We start from the raw sequence: 20497 nt of genomic DNA on the forward strand, positions 1-20497 counted from the left end.
TTGTTTGATGCATTTTGGTTGGAAAAATACAGCATTCTGCTGGACTGGACCAAGAACTTCATCCATTTCACTCTTTGGTGGGTGCTGTTGCAAGAATTTCCTTTGTCTTTGTCATTTAAATCCTGCATTTGTCAGACTTTTCATCATATCTGAGCAGACAGACACACACACACACTGGCCTATAGTACCCCACCAAATACAAAGACTGCTCTTCTTCTGTCCTCAAAATCTGACAAGGGGCATGCTTCACATTCCAAACTGTGTTTTCCCCCCAAACTGTAATCACACTTAAAAACACCCAAGTACTGGTGTAGAAACCCACATCTTTCAAATGTGTTTGGCATCTAGTAAATTTAGTAAAAGGGAGACTCTAAGTTCTCTTTATGGAGATATATTTATTGTCAAAAAAGCCACTGGATGGCACAGTTGCTGACATATACAAAAGTCATTCATAAACTATTTTGTGCAGTCCCTCTGGAGTTAAAAGACAGAACATTTAAAGGCATTATGGAATGGCATTTACTGTACACATTTGCATATTTAAGCACATTTCAAATATATAAATATTTCAACAAACTATTCAGTGCACTTTACAGTGTATTTCTCTGTATTGCAGACAACAAACAGAAACTAAATAAATATTACTATGCTAATATTCCAGCATATATGACAATAAAAAACAAAACAAAAATAATTCATAACTATACACAGTTTTATAGCCATAACGTGTTAGATATTTGTTTGGTTTTTTTAGATTTATTTACACTAAATACGTGATAACATTTCCTGTTACAGTACATCTGCATGATTTAAACTCATCTGAATTTGTAACTATTTAATTACATCAGATTAAAGTGTGCTAGGGGTGACTCCAGTATATCTACAGGAAAACTGGTAACATTGTAATGTGATAATTATTGTATTATGACATAGTGCTACAACAGGCTACTGCTTCTCTGAAACACTGGTATACAGAAGATAAACTGGACCAAATACTGGAGTGCTTGTATACAGCAGAGAGATATAGTCTCCACTAATAAAATAAATGTAGAGGTCCTAATACCCTCTGCCATTTAGTCCCAAACACTTGGTTGAAGGGAGCATGACTCGTCATTGTCCATCTGCCTCATACCCAAACAGTTGTGGTGTTCTCTGGACATTTTTCCTGTGGCACATGACAGCAGTATCACTATTTGTTTACAACAATCTAAGTAATCAGAAATCAAAGTCTTTTGTATATTGGTGAACATATCTCCTTCTTAGCTTACCCTTTGCTGCTGGATATACATCACGGCATCATGAACAGTTACGAAAATATGTTGAGGGTTCATGTAGTTCATTAGACCACTTGATGTGAGAATCTTTAAAACACTCTCTGAGGAGACAGAAATCATTGATCAGTGTATACTGTATTGAAGTTAATTTTGAAAAATATAATCTTAAACATAAAAAAAACTCTAAAACTGATTTCCCATTAAGTAGTATAATCAAAGAATATATCAAAGAAAACCTTTATGAAGAAAATAATACTGCATAATAAAACAGGCTTTACCATTGCAGTTTGCCAAATATACATGAACTCCAACTTTTTGGCATTCAGTACACATCTGCAAAAATCCAGAAGCAATCGGTCACATTAATATGATATATCTTGACATAGAGAGAGCCCCATACTGTGAAATCTGAAGCATAATATCTTGGTTTAGCAGACTAACCTGTGTAAATAGTCTTGCTCCAGCAACATCGACAAATATCACACTGCTGCAGTCAATTAACACTGCCTTGACGTCATTCTCAGATGTTTCTGCAGAGAAAAACAAGAAAATTCCTTGAATTTCACTATAATATAATATAACGTAAATAATAGAATATAATACTTTAACATGTAGCATTGCAAATGTCATTTGTGATGGCTAAATAACTGTTGTTAGCCGTTTTTGAAAATATATACATATTCAATATAATCCACTCAGAGCCGCCAGAAAGTTCTCATTACTTACCAGATTTAAAGAACTCATTTTCTGAAGAAAACGATGTGTTTGCAATGCCTCTTTCCTGAAGAACGATGGAGTTAGAAAACAAAACAAGGCATAAGAAATAGGAATTTGCAGTGAGAACAGTTTATTTTTAGGCTCAGCTCATTCAGTGGCTGCATTAGTCGTACCACAGTGTTCACGGTGGCCTCTCTTTCCCGTTTCTCCAGGGCTTTTCTGGCCTTCTCCCGGCTGCGGATCTTCTCTGGCGTCAGGCCCAACACCCTTCCTATCTCCTCCCTGAAGAAGCTGCGGTTGCCATAGTAAATAGGCCCGTTGTAAGTCAGGATCTTCACTCCTGGCACCTCATAACACTGGAAGAAACACAGGACTCAAAGTCTTTCTGGGATATTCCTGCTGTATCTTCTTTAAGATTATGATTATCACTTGTTTTTGGGATTAGAAATTAAGTTAATTAATTCACTTTATGTTTCTCAACATTAAGGTAAAATACTTTGTTCTGAAAAAGATCGCTTATTTGCACACATATTTATTTTTTTTAAATACAAGTTTAAAATAATTAGGTTTCCTCTCACCTTGCTGTGGTTCTCCAGGGATCTGTAAATTTCTGTATTGCTGGCCCGGCCAAGCACTGAACAACCAGCCCTGTTGAACCATGGGTCATTAATTTTAATTGAAGTAACACATACATGATGATACATGATCTACATTACCTCAAAGGTATCAGGTGAATAATTTCAGCTCAGGGCTCTAATGCAGATATAAAACTCTTGATGTACATGTCAGTTATAAGATTCATTTTGTTGTTTATGTTTTATTCTTTTTTTATTACTTATTGTTAATTTATATGCACTGTTTTTATTATTTATTTGTTCGACTTATATTTTTTCTTGCATTTGGCACTTAAGCACTTTTCTGTTGAACTCTATTTCTTCTTGGTGAAAATTATGATAAACTGCCCTTTAGCTGAGTCGAGTGCAATACATGGGACAATTGCAATACTGTGTAGATCAGGAGTGACTAAGTACACTTTCATTTGTTGTTGTATTTTCTGTTCACGTTCTTTGTTGGTGTTTTATGTGTCTGTGTTTGCAGCCCCTGTAGTACTGCTGTCAACAACAAATTTCCCGCAAGGGACAATAAAGTTTATTCTTATCCTCATCCTTATTAATCTTATAACAACACTTTTACATAGTGTTTGCTTGCTTGTGTGATGATCTAAATTTAACCGAAAGTTTAAACTTTGTACAGTATGGTGTTTCTTACAATAGAGCATTTGGCAAGAACACTAGCTGGATTGCACAACAGTATGTCTGCAGATGGAATGGAAAATGTACCTTTGTGTGCGACAAATGACGGTCATCATTGAAAAAACCACCCCAGTGGCTAGGCCAAGGTCCACGTTGAGTACCACTACAGATAGCCAGGTTACCACCCAAACCATCTACACAAAGACATGGCCACAATAACTTATTTCCTTGTCAGGATGTAACAATTAACAATGGAAGCATGTCAGTGAAAATTATTGTTGATTCCAGCCAAGTAATCAGTGTAAAAGTGGAGGAAGAAGGTAATTTATCTGATGTGCTACCTGTGGTCTACTGGCTCATGATCCCATTGCCTGATTAATAGCTGATTCTCATTGGCTGAAACTGTGTTTTCAAATAACCTTGCAACTGTGACAGAGCAGTTATTGTTCAAAGATAGATGCATCATCAGTCTGTCAGCAAACAACCACGCTGTAGCTGATACAGACTGCATGAAAAACTGTCAACTCTCAGCTAAATTAATAGCAAACAGTTGTCTTACAAACAATCACAAGAATGAAGTCCAGTTTCCTGTGGCTACCTGACAATTTGACGGCAAGTTAGAAATGAAAAGTGTTGCACATCATGTTTTACTGTGAATAGAGCACCGTTTTTGGAGCTGACCACAGCCTGAGGAGTATAATAATTAGCTGCGCTTCAGGGATCAGTTGTTGACCTAATGGTAACTAGGGAGCTAATTAACCATCTTCATTCTGTTTTCTTGGGTTTTTTTTCTTATGCATGGGGATCACATAGAAGAATATATTCATATGCTTTATATTTCTTCGTCAATCAGTGGTCTTACAAAGTCAATCTTGCTGATCCTCCACAATTCAGGTAAGTCCTGGAACTGCAGGAACATCTGCCTGAGGCTGGTGACGTTGATGCATGCCAGCACTGCCTGGGGAGAGAGGTAGAGGATGAGGTAAGTGGACTTTTTCTCTCCCTGTCTGTCTCTGCCCCTTCCAATGCTTACATACATACACATGTATAAACACACCTTGGGCAGGAAGTAGAACAGTGGTCCAATCAGCAGCAGGACAATCAGAACAACCAAACTAGTGAACAAGCCGGAGAGCTGCAGGAAAACACACACACAGAAGACACACATCCCTTACTGGACATCCCAATGTTACCCATTAGCTTTGCTTCTTATTAGTAGCAACTTCTGCATTAAAAAATATGGATATTCAAAATGCAAGCTAAACCTATGTTATTAAACAGCTATAAATGCACTCTTACATTTTAAGTCATGTCACCAGCATTTGATTGGATTATAGTGTTTAGTACATATGACTTATAACATATCAACATACATCAGCCATTTAGGCCACATACATTTGAAGTACATTCATATACACAACTAAACAATGAGTCATGTAAGCAAAATCAGAATTTTTATTCCTCTGCTGATCAGAATTAAACATACTGTAGATCTGTTTTGCAGCTCTGTTAAAAGTATCAATAAACATAACTTAAATATTGATGTTAGTCTTTGATTTGAATTAAAACAACTGTAAGTCAGTTTGGGAGGGATACCAATATTCAATCAAAGCCGCAAGCGGCGATGGCGGGCCCTCGCTCACCCATGCCACCGCGGGGCCTGAGGCATGGCGGGGCTGTGGCGTGAAGCAGAAAGTGAGAAAAAACCTGGAAGGAGGCCAAAAATGCAATGTTTCGTTCATCCAGTAGGGGGCAGTCACAGGTAGTTACACATATGGTCTGGTGTGGTCTGGTGTGTTCAGGGCGGCCACTCATCAGTCATGTGAAGTTTGGAGTGAATTGGACAAAGTATGAAGGAGTTATGGGAGGTTGATGGTTCATCCACCAGGGGGCAGTAGAGTGTAACAAAACACAAGCGGTTGCGTTCAGGGTGGGACAGTGATTACACATGTGAAGTTTTGTGGAAATCGCACAATGATGATGTAAAATATGGCACTTCCTGTTTCCACTAGGGGGCGACACGAGTGAGATCGCCTATGAGCGAATGGAGACGTTGAGGTCGGCACCCTGGACCTGTGTACCAATTTTCATGATGATACGAGTTCAATAAAGCCATCAAAAAGCCAAACGTATTTTCATGGCGAGGAATTGATGGTCGCCGCGTCGCCACACGGACGCCATTACTCGTAGCTTCACAGTCTTCATAATGTAGCTTCACCAACTGGTTCTGAATGAAGTTGATGGGGCAAAGTATGTAATTTTAATGAATCTTAGTTAACTTCCTGTTACCACCGGGGGGGCGCTATGAGTTACGTGGGAAGTTAATATATCGGGACGTTCAGGGCGGAGCCATCATCATGTCCAGCAAGTTTGAAGCTGATTGGATGAAGTATGTGGGCGTGAGAGCCACTCGTATGTACATGGCGAGCACGCCAAAGTTAGTTGAGCCCTGGCAGACACGCCCTTTGACCTACGGATGCGCAGAGCACAACTTAAGCTCAGCTAGGTCTGGAAATGTTGCGTACCTAATTTGAACTTGATCGGGCAAACGCTGTGGGAGGAGTTAATTTTAGGTGGGAAAAATCAAAACCAAAATGGCCGACTTCCTGTTGGGTTGAGGTCATGAGGTCAAGAGGCTTTTTTGCATATGTGGGTATAATACATATGTGTACAGAATTTTGTGAGCATAGGACAAAGTTAGCAAAATTCCCTATGGGCATTTTTGGACTTTGTAGGGGGCGCTATTCCGCCATTCTGCGTCGACCATGTGCGACCACCCAAAAATATCGAATTTCGGATGAGGCCGGACGTCCTTGCAAAAGTATAAGCATTTTCGCATTTGGGAAAGGGGCGAAATTGGGGCACGAAATGTCGGAATAATAATAATAATAATAATAATAATAATAAACATTACAATTTCAATAGGGCTTTCGCCAGGCGACTTGCAGTCGCCGCTCGGGCCCTAATAAGGTGTTTCAATTTTTTGACGATGTGACCATTTTGTTTACATTTGAATCACTGTGACCTTAATGCAAAGAGCCTACCAGTGATTAGTGAGTGTAACAAAACTGAAGATGCACAGAAGCTGCTGTATATCATGTAAACTACCTGTGTGTATCCACCAGCACTCTCAAGTATGTTAGTGGTGGCTAGAGTGGCGGAACTTGGGAAGCAGGTGAAAAAGGAGGACACTGTATTGGAGATCCCATGAGCCAGCAGCTCCTGAAATCAAACACAGATTCAATACAAATAGTTAACAGACTGGTGAGAATGTAACATTTCAGCAAGCAGTTGAGACACTAGAGATTTACCTGGTTTGGATGTATGGAGTAGCCATGCTTATCCGCGTAGATCATTGCCAGTGAGACGGACACTGCGTAACCAACAAATGTTATGGCTACTGTGTCTCCAGCAATCTCAGGGAAAGTGTGCAAGGCAGGCATCTGTGGCTTCGGGAATCTGAGGATAGGAGGGTACAAAGTCAAACTAGAAGCTGATGAGCTCATTTGTGTTTTGAGTTTTTTTTCCCAAATCTAAAAGATTACCCAGCTGGGATGTGGCCAACAATCTCAATGTCAAAAGTGGAGTCCAGGGAGGAAGCGTAGGCCACACCTGTGACAATAATCACCTAGGGATTGAAGTGAAAAATCATGACTTGTAACCTGTTCTTTACATTGTAAAAATAGTAGTACACTAAATTTGTAAATTCAGCCAACTAACGATGAGGATCTCCACAGGGATAGGTGTACGCAGGCGCTCCCGGTAACGCATGTTGATCTCCTTAACTGGCACCAGGATAGCCAAACACACCAAGGAGATGAGCAACTCCGCCATATTGGTGTGAGGTAGGTTCTCCATCACTGACGCTAAAGTCTGAAAATACAAGTCAGTGAGCGGCAGGGAAATCAACACCAATTGTCATGCATTTGCCTTAAATGCTATTTTGTTCAAACATGTTGAATTTACCATCAAGAACTCATCATGAAGCACTGCATACCTTAAAGAGGGAGAAGGTCCCAGTGTGGCGAGGGAGCCGCAGTCCCAGCATGCTTTGCAGCTGTGAGATGGTAACGTGGAAGGCAGCAGCACTGGTGAAAGCCTTAACAATTGGCTCTGACAGGTAGGTTGAGAGGAAGCCCAGCTGGAGCCCAAACATACAGAGCTGGAGCACAAGAGATCAACAACATTATTATTTGTTTTGTGGATTCATGTTTGGTACTCTTGACTCTGCTATCTCAGCATTTTATTATTTATTTTTGTGACTTTTTGATTAATCCATAGACTTTGTGCCTCTGTCTTACCATAATAATTCCTGAGAGGAGTGCTACAGCTGAGGCTACACCAATCCTCTGGGCTTCAAAGTCAGCGGCTTCAGGTGAACTCGAGTTCATCTCCAGAGGAGTGGGGACGAGCTGCTCCACCACGGAGCCAGTCATCAGACTCACCACAGCAAAGGTACCTGAGAGAAGACCCATCCTCTCAGTAACAGTGATAAACATAACAGACCTGGATAACACTTGAGACTTGCATGAATGCATGATGCATGAATTAATGTAACCTTGCTGTCATGCTTCTGTATACATATAATACATTACAGTCTTACCTGTGGACACATGTCGACCAGTGCCAAAAAACATATACAGGACCACCGGGAAGAAGGAGGTGTAAAGGCCAAATATTGGTGCTACAGATGTGAGTAAAGCAAAGGCCATGCCTGTTTAGGGAAGAGTATTCAAAAAGACAACTTGTTAAAAAAAAAAAAACCCCAAACAAACCAACATGGTTTTATATCTGTTTATTTTTCAAACCGTATCATTGAATATAAGATATTGACTTTTGTCACACACAAGCTGGAGCATGTAAAATTAAATGAAGACAAAAATAAAATAACTTAAAAGTGACTTAAAACAACAGACAGTATTCACCTTCACTGTGACAATGTACATGTTGACAGTTTCTCCTTTTAGATGTTGTCATTCAGTTGCAATTAACCTTGAAATACGTGTTCATATTTTGATGACATAATTATAAAATCAAGCTTAACATATTAACGAATGACTATCATTTTAATTAACTATAATTAAGGTAATCAAATCAAGTCAGTGAAAAAAAACTTTTCTTTCCCCTTTTCCTGCCTGGCAGTGAGTAATTATCAGTACTTTCATCCTTATAATAGGCCAATGTTTACTCACCTTGCGGAATGTGAAGAATACCAACTGTCAATCCCCCTATAGCATCTCCTAAAATCCATTTCTTTAGCCTGTATCTTGGCAGCCAGCTGAAAATAGGTATCCTCTCCCTCAACAGGTGAAGCCATGCTCGTCTTGAACACCTGCACCTCCCGGCGAGCTTCTCTCGGAGCCGCAGACTTCCACTTGTGTTATCCTCGGAGCCATAGGCCTGTTTGAAGCGGTCCTCTGTGTAGATATTCCTGTACACGGCCACAGAAGCGCTCATGTTGTCCGTGTGGAGATGATAGTTCACCACGCAAGCGCTGTCTTAGAGTGTCAAAGGTGTTGACTATTGCATTACATATATAGCAGACTCTGCCCTGACCTCAAGAGCCCTTGCATTTTCCTGTCAGACCCTTCTTAGCCAATGACATGGCTCAAAGCTTAACCTTTTTTGTCACAGTGTTGGACAACTTTTTTCACATCTTTGTCTTTCCTAAGACCACATAAAGGTGAGCTGGTCCCGTTTTTTTTCATTTTGGGCTGTACAAAATCTTCTGGGTCCTACTGCTAAAAGTGTTTGCTTTTTTTTTTTTTTTTTAACAGAAAGTAGAAAGTCAGGCCAACAATCTGTCTGTCTCACACTCACAACCCCTCCCTCCAAACACACACACACACGCATGCATGCACACACACACACACACACACACACACACACACACACACACACACACACACACACACACACACACACACACACACACACACACACACACACACACATACAACATCCTTTGCACTGCACACTCCATCCTCCCATATGTCCTGCCTCCAGAGAGCAACGCGGGAGGTACCAGCTCAGGGGAGGCACAGTTAAAGTGCATACAATGTAAAGCACTGTGAAACGCCTAAAGAGATCAAAGTAATATTGTTGGTGGAGCTAAGGTGTAACCTCAAACCATGTCTGCTCATGAGGAGTTAATTTCCGAGAAGGATGGATGTCTGTAATGGGTGGGTGTTTAAATTGTGTAGCCACAAGGAAAGAGTCTGCTACCCCATGAGACCTCTGTGAAACTCAATCACACATGGAGGCCTGGTTCATGGATCAAACCACACCTTGACTGATCAGAGATGGTGCATGATGATTGAGATAAGAGTGAATACAAGAGGGTTGGGATGTGATAAAATAGGATCTCTATATGTTACAGCTCATAACATATTCTTTGCAAATGAGCTTGGAAACCTAACCATTGGATATAATCAAAGTAGAAATGATCCTATTGAAAGTTGCATGAGTGAGTATGACACAGAAGTTTAAGTCTGACTCTAGCCATTATAAAACAAAGGAAATGGTAAATTTATCTCCTGGTTTTTGGCCCTGTGAATGAACCTCTCCCATTTCATGAATGACGTTTCATGTCATAAGGCTACGTGATGAAGTGCAGGCAACCGTACCATGCCACCGTATTCCATTGTTGCACAGGACAACACCCACAGATTTTGGCGTGAATGGAACTAGCTAGACGGGCAGAAAGTTTATTGCAGCTAATCTCAAATGTACTGTACCACTCATTCAACCAACAGCAATGATGACAAAGTATCAAAGTATATAGTAGTGCATTTGTGTAGTTATGTAAAAAAAAAAAACAACAACAAAAAAAAACATTCAGCCAGTTAACATGAAAGCAAGAATACAGTGCATTTTGATGGCTTTGTCAGCGTGTCAATGTTTCGTGATTCTGAATATCAAGAGTACTGATAAATACAATAACAATATACTTTAAAAAGCTCTAATGCATAAAAGGTAGAAGACATTTATGTTAAACTTTCATGTTTTATGTTAAAGCTGACATTAAATAGATAGATAGATAGATAGATAGATAGATAGATAGATAGATAGATAGATAGATAGATAGATAGGTAGATAGGTAGATAGATAGATAGATAGATAGATAGATAGATAGATAGATAGATAGATAGATAGATAGATAGATAGATAGATATATAGATAGATAGATACCGCAATACATGGCACAAACATGGCACAAAGACAACAAACATAGAAATCACACAAAATACCTAAGAATATATAAAAACATACCCTCCCACCCTCAGCATTGCTAGAACCCAGTATAAAAGCGCAATGAGTATATAGATAAAAGTGCATGTAAAGGCACAATAAATACATAGGTAAAAGTGCATGTAAAGTAGTTAGAGTCATGGTGCATTTATCAGATCACCTTTTTAGAAAACAAGTACCTATTTACAAATCCAGCAGACAAAGCTGGGCCACATTAACATTCATTAAGAGTTGTGTTTCTGGCCACTTGATGAATTTAAGTCTGATGTTCGCTTTCCTTTCAGCTCTGTTTTCCACCATCTCCAGAGGAAAATAACTGGTGCTTTAACTGGCAAGTTGTCAGACTTTCTTAAGTAGCTGCCCTCTGACTTTGTCTTTCTGCTGTTTGGAGCTGGGCAGGCACCGTTCAAGTCCTACTGCTGCTGCTGGAAATGGGGCTGATGATGAGAGTGCCATGGCTGAAGCATACAGTCAGTTTGCAACAAAAATAAGTTAAAAGGAGCTAACAAGCTCTGTAGAGTTGAAGAGTTGGATGATAACTTTGAGTTAATCACAGCAAGAGACCTCTGTTGCATTACATGTAGTTATTTGATTCATTGTTAATACAAAAAATATTAATTAGTAGAGCTTTAATGTTATGAAAATGAAATCACTTTTAATATGCCATGTCACTTCATCCACCCAGAGGAAGCCACAATTAGTAGGGGGTGTTTAGTAATCCCACATACTGCGACAATGCTGGAGACAGGTCAAATGATTTAACCCCGATTACTTCTTTCTAATGATCATTGTTGATTTAGTCTAAATTAAAAAAAGGAAAACAACGGCTAATATTGAGCTAAGTTTAGGCCATGCTGTTGTTATTCCATGAAAGAGAAAACATTGCTAAAGATGTAACTGGAGTCAAACAGGGTGTAGGTGATGCATTACAGAGGTAAAACACGGGATGGACACCCTCCAAAGTGTGATGTGTCCCAATCTCACTAATATTTTAAACTAAATGAAATAAACAGACATGCATGTAGAGAGTTGTTTTTGTTCCAGTGTCATATTCCTACTATTTCTGTGTCTCTGTTGGAGAGGAGATGCAGTGATATAAGGAACTTCCTTTAAATTCCAGGAATGTGGGCCATTGTGTTGATCAGTTCCAGAGGATTTATGAACATACCAACGGCATAGTGTGTCTGTGGGCTGTTTAAACAAGATATTAATCAGTAGTAAAAGGAACAATGCATTGAATGGAAAAGGATATGAAGTGTTAACCCCCAACTAGACAAAACCTTTCTGTTCCATCATAACACAGACAGCTCTTTATAAATTGAAACAATGAAAATGGGAATACCTGAGTGGCACACTACAGCATACAGTAGTACCATTCATGCAATCCAATGCACATTCAATTGGCTTAAAAGCAACAACAAACAGGGTATCAACACTTTTCTATGAACAAAACAGTGTCAAGTGATGTGACCTTTTTGCTTGACAAACATGCATATTTTAAAAGTGAGGTCACATTGTTTATGTAAAATTAGATGAATATTATTAATATTCTGTTACTCTGTAATATGTTTTGTTCCCATTTTCAGTGTTTCTGAAGTGCAGCATTGTCTTGGAGGAAAAAGCAATTATGTTGACTCCTAAAAACCACTCATGGAGTGTTGTGAGGTTTGTAAAAATATACACTTTGATGGCAACTGTAGTTATGTTTGGCAGCATACTTCATGATCCCACTTTCCTTGTTGCATTAGCATTAATCACATTACAAAAATGTCTCATCCACCCTGTCTCCTTCATGCTGAGTGTGTGTCCTGATCTTACAGGGTCTTTCTATTATTCTCGACCAAGGAGAGGCTCCAGTCATTTTGTGGCCTATAGTTCCTGCTATTGTTCTTTATCTACTTTATGGGATGCCTGTCCCGACCCCCCATGGCATGTTACTTTGGAAATGACCTTGTCTATGAGGCTGAGTGCTGGCAGCCAAACCTCTCCTTGTGTCCCTGTCTCCTTACCTCTCCCATCCCTTTCCGTTCATTGCTCTTGTCCATCTATTAGTGCTTCTCCTCATGTTGTCTATGTATTTACATTGTTTGACTTCATGAATCATGTCTCTGTTAAGAATTCTTCCTGTCGGCTCATGAATTTGTTGCAATTTGTCACTCACAGCATACAAAGTTTCTGAAGAGGTTAAGAGCCGAGCTCAGCCCAGGAATTTGTCTAACAGCCCTTTGATGTGCATTGAAAAGTGTATATTTTATGGTAGCTTGTTGTCTTCCATTATTTAGGCAACACAATAATCAAAGTATTGCATTATTTAACTAAAGACTTTTTCCCCCTTTGCTTATTCTTCTGTTCTTGACTGTACCTGTAATTGACAAAGGGCAACACATTAAAATCTAATTACATTTGGTCAAAGATCTATGGAGAATTTCTCTCCCATGTTCCCATTTCTTATTCTCAAACAGCTGAGGCCATTTTCAATGTTTTTTTATACCATCTCTCCTTTGAAAACAGTTTTTAACTATGCGTGAGGCCATTCGGTTTTGGAGTGAGTTGGTGATTTCCTGTTCACTCTTGATGACCTCCACCACACCTACGCTAGTCAAGTCAATTCATCAAACATCTGTATCGTGCATCTCCTGGGCGGGTAAGACAGCACCCGCCTACATTCACAAGCTCCCCAGGGAACAAGTGTGTGCGCTTGGGATGCATCCTACACAATTAAGTTTTATGTTCTCATTAAGGTAGCAACAAAGATGATGACTTCAATCATAATGTGTTTTGGCCTGTGTTAAACACATGATCATCTCCACTTGATTGAGCACTGGGTTGATTACATAACTGTTTTGGTCTGCTGCCTGTAAAGGAAATACACTTAAATGAGGGTGATCTCTTCTTCTCTTCCATGTTGGAAACCAAACAAACAACAAAAAGGTCAACGCCATGCCTAAGCAACCTGTCTGTCATCTGAAGAGAATAAAAGGTGAAGCCTAGATCCTCATCTGACCTTCCTTTATGTAGAGATAGTCACTGTCATGTCTGTCCCCTGTGATGATATGGTGCTAAAGGTGAAAAACAAAACACTCACTAATGCTTAGTCTCATCTAGGGTATTTCTGTCTGACAGTCACAGTTGACCCTGTTGCTGACTCACATTATCCACTTTCTCCATCCTCTAGAAAAGAGGCCTATGAGGTTTTATGTATGTATACAATCTAACAACCTACAGTACAGCAGTTTTGCACCTCCATTTCAGAATAACAGTTAATTTTACTACACCATGTAGGGGAGCTGTTTTGATCCACATAGGGGCTGGGTGGACTGGGGATGTGTCACTTCCTAGCCAATGCTGAAGCATTGTGCAGCTCAAGTACACAACGGCGACACAGCCTTGAACCACATTGTAAGAGCCACTGCTGCATTGTCTGCTTTGCCTCAACACTGCCGGCAAAACTAGATTCACTTTCAGCTGCAGAGCTTAAGTAGCCTTCAACACAACGAAAGAACAACAAGATTTCCCTATGTTGTCATTTGAAGAATACAGGCACCACTCTAAAGTAAATTCCTTCATAACGGGTGTATGTACACTACTGAAGAACAATAAGTCCCAGATGCAATACAGATAAAATACTGAGCAGGACAGTAGAAGAGATATTTTTTGCATTTGAAAATGGTATGTTGATACTTATGAATAAAGGTCTGAGTAGTTGAACCGCAGCTTCTGCAAGTTTTCTGAAAGATGCACATAAAGCCCAATATTTAGACTGTAAAATCAGTCCCAGTGATGGAGGGTGCAGAGAGAAAGATTTTGCGTCGATCCACTATAATGACTCTAGTATTTTGTGTTGTGCGTGAGACTCTGATGGAGTGGGTCCTTGAGAATCACCAGTGCGGCCAGGCTCATCTTACACAGAGTTCAGAGCAGGTAGGTTGTGCTCATCGCCCCAAAATGTTGACTCAACAACTTTTGACACCGTAGTTAGAATTTGTGCGCACCAAGGTCTGTAACTATATATTAGAGGGTTGGTCCAATCATAATACAAAAAACATGTTATTTGATTTACCTCTAGTGGTATGTAGCCATACAGGTAGGTTCGGTTGAATTTATCCAGTTCTTGGGGTATTTCTCTTCAATATTTCTATCCTCATCTCAAATACAATGGAGAAGAAGGAAATTCAATTTATGGTGCTCATACATTTGAAAAATTATATTTAAAAATGTTACATCTGGTTTCTCCCTTTTTTCTCACTGGCCTCACAGTCTTCTAAGGACTGAATAGAAAATACTGTCAAATATTCATCGTTTTGTAATTCTTCATTGATCTATTCTAGTACCAAAGGGAGTGGTTCAGAGGGCTGCTGCATCACCCCCTACAGCACGTAGCCGACTGAAAGCTGCTGGGTGGAGGACAAGGAGACGTGGGTGCTGAACTGTACTGGCAGTCACTGCTAGGCCACCTTCCTGCCACACCATGCCATCACTCATGTACTCACATCTGAGGCCAGACAATAAAGTTGAAACAAGAATGAGTGGTTTTGTACTAGAAATAAGAAGCAGTTACAAAATAGTAATAGTTTTTAATCCTCTAAGAATTGTATCCCATCTTACCTTATAGTATGCTGCAAAAACCCTGGCTGTGAAAGTATCTGAATATACTGCATTAGAGTGTCACATGCATGCTACAATGAATAAAGATGGCCTAGGTCATGTCACCATTAATGAAACAGGTGACAGGTTAGTATATGTAACAGTGATTCTCGTCAGAAATCATTACATGTTTTTTATGTTCATTGTGAGATGAACTTTCACCCATTTTTGTAGGCCTTTGAGATCCACCTTCATATTCTTCATTTTCCTATAGTCCTAGAGTCCTCTCCTCTCTATCCTCTTTTACCTCTCCATCACCTTTCCCTTGCTCCCACCAGCACAGCATCAAAGGGCAGTCGTGGCTCCAGCTGGGTGGCCACTAGCTTCTCATTTCCTCTCAGGCTCTCCAGCCATTCAGCGGTGGCGTGCTCTGTCAGGGCTGAGCGGACCCCAGGGAGTCCACCAGAAGCCTCCGCTAGGCGCTCACCACTGCTTCCTGCTCATTTAAGAGAGCCCTCAGAATGGAGCACCATTGTCCTGGCTGTTATCTGATGGCCCCACTCAACAGGCAGACAAAGCCAAGAGCCTGCCCCCCCCCCCCCCCCCCTCACTGGCTGTGTTGAAGTTCTCTTGATTTTTTTTTCTTTTTTTTGTTAAACATGTCAATAGCTCATGAAAGGGGTGCTGCAAACACTGATAGATGCATAAAGGCACTACACATTTTCTTGTTATTTACAGGAAAGTTAAAGCCAACTAAACCATGCAGACCTGTTGTGAATAGTTATTAGAGATGTAGGGGAACCTGATCTATGCAGGTCTAGGTATAATTAAGTACATTATCTTGACAAGGTCTGTAGATTGATCAACTGAGTATATGTGACTGATAGTAGCAGTAATACAATAGTAACAAATTAGACTGAAAGAAACAAGTTCAGTCCTCAGAGTTTGAAAAAACGTATTTTTATGTGTGGTAGTCAAGTCAAATTCACTGTCAAACAGGGGAAATTTAAATGGCGCCAGATACATCAGACACATGAATCACAAGACAAAGAGGCATTTAACAGGATCACTGCGATAAACAGAAACACATGGATCACATTCAATGAAGAGGGAGCTAAAACAGCTAGATGTCATATACTATATATAATGTTTAAGTATGAAGATACTGTCCTAAATGAAGTGATCAAAATTGACCTGATTTCTGTGCAAACAAAGGAAGTTGGAGCACTGCACCCATCATTTTCCACCAGACCTTAAAGTTTGAGGTTGGGTGCTTGCTATTTTAAGTCATCATGTCTCCTGAGGCAATTTGTGTTGAAATTATTGGCAGACGTTTTGTTCTCACATTTGACAGATGTTTTGTTTAAATAATATATGAGAGGGAACTCATCATGGGGGTGAACCCGTAGATAAGTGAAGCTTGTCTTAAAGGACACTATCCTCCAATCTGCTAAATCTATCAAACAACTTTAAATTCATTCAGTGACTTAATGTCACAGTTAAATTCTGTAAACATTTCCGAATTCTGTTGTTTTTCCAAAACCTGCACAACTAAACATCAAATTGTCTCAGGCCTCACAGTGGTTGAAATATTGGGATTTGCATCAAGCAAAAGGAGCTGAAATCCACACAGGATCTGGTTGTTTCTGCAATCAAAGTCATTGTGATTAAACTAGATGAAACTTACGTATTTTGACAACCTAATTGTGATTAGAGTCCTGTTCCGGGGGGGGGGGGGGGGGGGGGGGGGGGCGACTTTACTCTCCTCATGTTAATTTCTCTCAATTTCATCACCTTTGTCAAACTGTTGTAATCCTTTACAGCTTCATAGTTTATTATTTTGGGGGGGAAATCTATAGAGTCTGTACAAAAAGAAAAAAACATATGCAGACTCAGTCATTGACTGATGTGATTCATGTAATTTATTTCAATTGTGGAATTAGGAAGTGTGTGCACTTGAAACTTAATTTAAACATCCCATTATGACCAGAAAACATGTGTCATTGTTCTTCTGAAGGACCAATTTGTGTCTATATTTTGCAATGTGTCATCTGATCTTCTGAAGGCATGAAGTAGATACAATATGGGAGCAGTGTCCTCTTGTGGACATATACAGTAAAGCAAATACACCATGAAACCCAAGAAAAGATTTTTCGTCTTTACTTAAAACCAGCCTTGTCTCACTTAGCAGTTTTTTTTATTTTCTTTTTCCTTTCCTTTTCTTGTCTTTTTTTGAGGGTGGTCTGCCATTTTCTTTCTCTGTTTGAGCAGCTTTTCCCCGCACACAGAGAGTGGTAAGGTGGTTTCCCATAGAGACACCATTGTGTGCGCTGTATCAAAGGGAGATTGTTAAAGGAGCTTTGGTGTGCTGTGATATCACCCACATCAGACAGGACTGCCCGTGCAGGTGCCTGTGACTGTGTGGGGGATGGGGGTGGGGGGGGTTGCTGGACTGCCTGTCTGCTCCAATTTCATAGGCCTCTGACTTGAGGAAGGTATCATAACTGGCAGGTTAAATAAAATCATAGATCCTTCCCCTCCGTCCTTAAAAAATCAAATGAAATTGTAAATATTTGTCTTCTGTATAGTGATACAGATGTGATCCTGTGTGGTCCTTTACCTTAAAGTCTTCAGTATCTTCCAGTGACTTTTGTTGCATCCTCAACAGCTCTCTCTAGTGGGGTGGTAATGAACTGTTCACTACCTCGTCATGTGGGATAAGACATAAAGTATCTAATTCAGGTGAATAATAATAGAATGATCAAGACAGTTTAACTCCCTTTCCAAATTACACATGTGGACATTTAAAAAATCAATCAGAGTTATTGCACTCTGTTTAACTTCAGCAAATATGTGACAAACACATTCACACAGTGTCATACATTATTACTGCAGACACACAGTTATTTCAGCATTAACAGAACCATAACATTTGTAGATATAGAATTACTGCTGTAGAGAAATTTAGTCTCACAATATGAGTCCAGAATCTAACAATAAAAAATGGTGCATGTAGTTCATATGCTGCTGTATTATAGGATAGTTTCACATTTTTTTATGTGAACGCTTTTGTCTTAACAGCCGGTGAAATAGGTTTTCTTTCTGAAATCATTCCTCCTGTTCATATAAGGATCCCCTCCAAATCTACTTACAATGTAAATGACAAAATCCACAGTACTTCTTTTGAGCAAAAATGTGTTTAAAAGTTTACCTGTAGATAATATTATAGGTTACGTCTGTCTGAATTAGTCAAAGTAAGTGCATATCTTCCAGAGTTACAGTGGTTTTTAGTTTTAAAAAAACAAAAACAAACAACAACCATCTTTGTGCCTCAAATGTGTTTTCCTGTTTAGCTGCATTGGAAGAATCGGAAAAAAGGGAATATGGTACTAATAAAACATTAAAAGATACTGACTCCATTCAACTAATTTGGACAGCTGGAGCCTCAAATTAGCTTCAAATACACTTTGAATACATTTTTGCATAGAAGAAAGACTGGATTTTATCTCCCCTTTTCACAGGAGGAATGATTACAGCAAGAAAAACGTGTTAATGTTAATTTGGGCACCTGACTGTTGTTTTTGGACAGCCTTGAAAAACTGTGAACCGCTGCTTAGAGCAACTTAAGTCAAAGTGGCTGATGCATCACATCATCAGTACTTAAATACTTGGTCTACTGGGAGGGGGACAATATTGGCGCATCAAGCTATTTTAATGCATTTCTTGTGTTTATATTATGATATAATGGTACTATATGTTATCAAAAGAAATACCATTATTTTATTTTCATGCATTTTGTCCTAATGATCCTTTTTTAGAGAAATACCAAAAGCAAGAGAACAGGAGAATTTAAACAGTTGCAAAATTAATTGAGAGAAAGAAGAGAATCCAATTTTAAAGCAAGCTTTCTATTATTGTCCTGGCAACACTTAAGCATAATGCCTGTCTTACCTGCACAATGAAGCAGCCCAGAACTGAGACATTAAAGTCACGATGTACAAGTAAATATACCAGATGAGAAAACGAATGCTCATAAAACAGCTAAAGAACACTCTAACTCTAACTGATTTATCCATCTAGATCTCCCCTACTTTTTCCTCTTCTTTTTTTTCTCCTTTTTTTTTTTTTGAAGATCAAGCAATGGCAAAAAGTTGAATAATTCTACCTCTTTGATCTGCACACACAAGTGAGAGTTCATTTCCATTTTTGATTTTTTTCCCCCCTTCTTTTCTGTAAGAGTGCCAGCATCAAGATTTACCTTGGTGTGCAAATGTGCTGGAATAGGTTAAAAGGAAATCTCGCTGCTCTCTCAAAGCACAAGTGCAGATGTTATGAAGTTAATTAAAAATTTAGCAATTCGTTTCTCCTGTCCCAATTTAGGCTGCATCAAATAGAAGAAAACAGACGGAAAAATGACTTGTGAGAGAAGTCCATGCAGTCTGTCTTCTTACATGTATGGCAACGTCAACAAGGAGGAACACTTCTCTAATATAAAATTCAGGATGTTACACCAATCCTTTCCACCTCTTGCTGTTCTTCATACAGGGTGTATCATTAGGATATATATCCCATCTTGTTTGTAATATATAAGAACACAGAAAAACTGTTCATCAAACATAAAATTCTGAATATAATCCATCATTCCCACTTCTTGAATTCCCTTTAATATTTCTCCAAATGTGCAAGTTTGGCCTGTGATGTTATTGAAAGATCTGAGATAAGTCCAGTCAGAAATTATCTGCATTTCCAAAGACATTTCACACAGCCTGCCTCGTTTAGAAGACAACAGTAATAAACACATTTTAAAGCCTCCCCCCATCCACAAATCTTCCCAACAAGTTACCCGGCTTTATCCGTGTTTACTAAAATTGCATCAGTATGTTGACATAGGCCTCGTATCTTCTACCAACTCTTCGATCTCCTCCCAAATAATAGTGCCATCCACAGAAAGGATGTCAAGTCTCTCGGTGCTGCCCACCCCTCTCCACTCCCCCCTGTGTGTATGATGCTCCAGGAGGATAGCAGAGGGAGGGAAGAGGGGGGGGGGGGGGGTTTCTGCACAGGTGTTGCAGCTGCATTCGTACATAATTCCTTTCTGTGCGCGCAGTGCTCTGTGTTAGCCTCTCTGTGCTGCTTCCCCCCAGTGGGACCCCTCCTCCGCTGAGTGATATTACAAGTGGCAGCCGTGCGCCTCTGATCTACATGCGCTGGGCTCCCTCCTGGTCCTCTGTGAATAGCGCTTGACTTGTTCAATTTGTTTAGAAGCCGCGTTCGAAGCTTTGAAGCCACACATTTTAGCATAAATCATAACCTGTCTCCTTGCTCACAACTGCTTTGAAATGCAACATCTGCTTTTGAATCCCCTGCTTTACAATTAGTTAAGCAACATCAATAGATTGACTCCCTATAATTTTTCTT

General features: G+C 39.6%; 1 protein-coding gene across 1 annotated transcript; it reads right to left on the reverse strand.

Moving 5' to 3' along the window:
- Positions 1-375: 375 nt before the first annotated feature.
- slc26a10 (solute carrier family 26 member 10) lies at positions 376-8805 on the reverse strand. Its single transcript, XM_062427640.1, has 18 exons — positions 8437-8805; positions 7848-7958; positions 7546-7703; positions 7242-7406; positions 6965-7117; positions 6790-6872; positions 6556-6703; positions 6353-6466; positions 4302-4379; positions 4107-4202; positions 3332-3438; positions 2570-2639; positions 2165-2347; positions 2001-2055; positions 1716-1804; positions 1553-1607; positions 1269-1375; positions 376-1165 (listed from the first exon to the last, which is right to left on the reverse strand). The coding sequence occupies exons 1-18, from the start codon at positions 8699-8701 to the stop codon at positions 1127-1129; spliced, it is 2076 nt and encodes a 691-aa protein (XP_062283624.1). The 5' UTR covers positions 8702-8805; the 3' UTR covers positions 376-1126.
- Between the last annotated feature and the right edge of the window lie 11692 nt (positions 8806-20497).

The sequence above is a fragment of the Scomber scombrus genome, chromosome 10, assembly GCF_963691925.1.
Source record: "Scomber scombrus chromosome 10, fScoSco1.1, whole genome shotgun sequence".
In the NCBI taxonomy this organism is placed as follows: domain Eukaryota; kingdom Metazoa; phylum Chordata; class Actinopteri; order Scombriformes; family Scombridae; genus Scomber; species Scomber scombrus.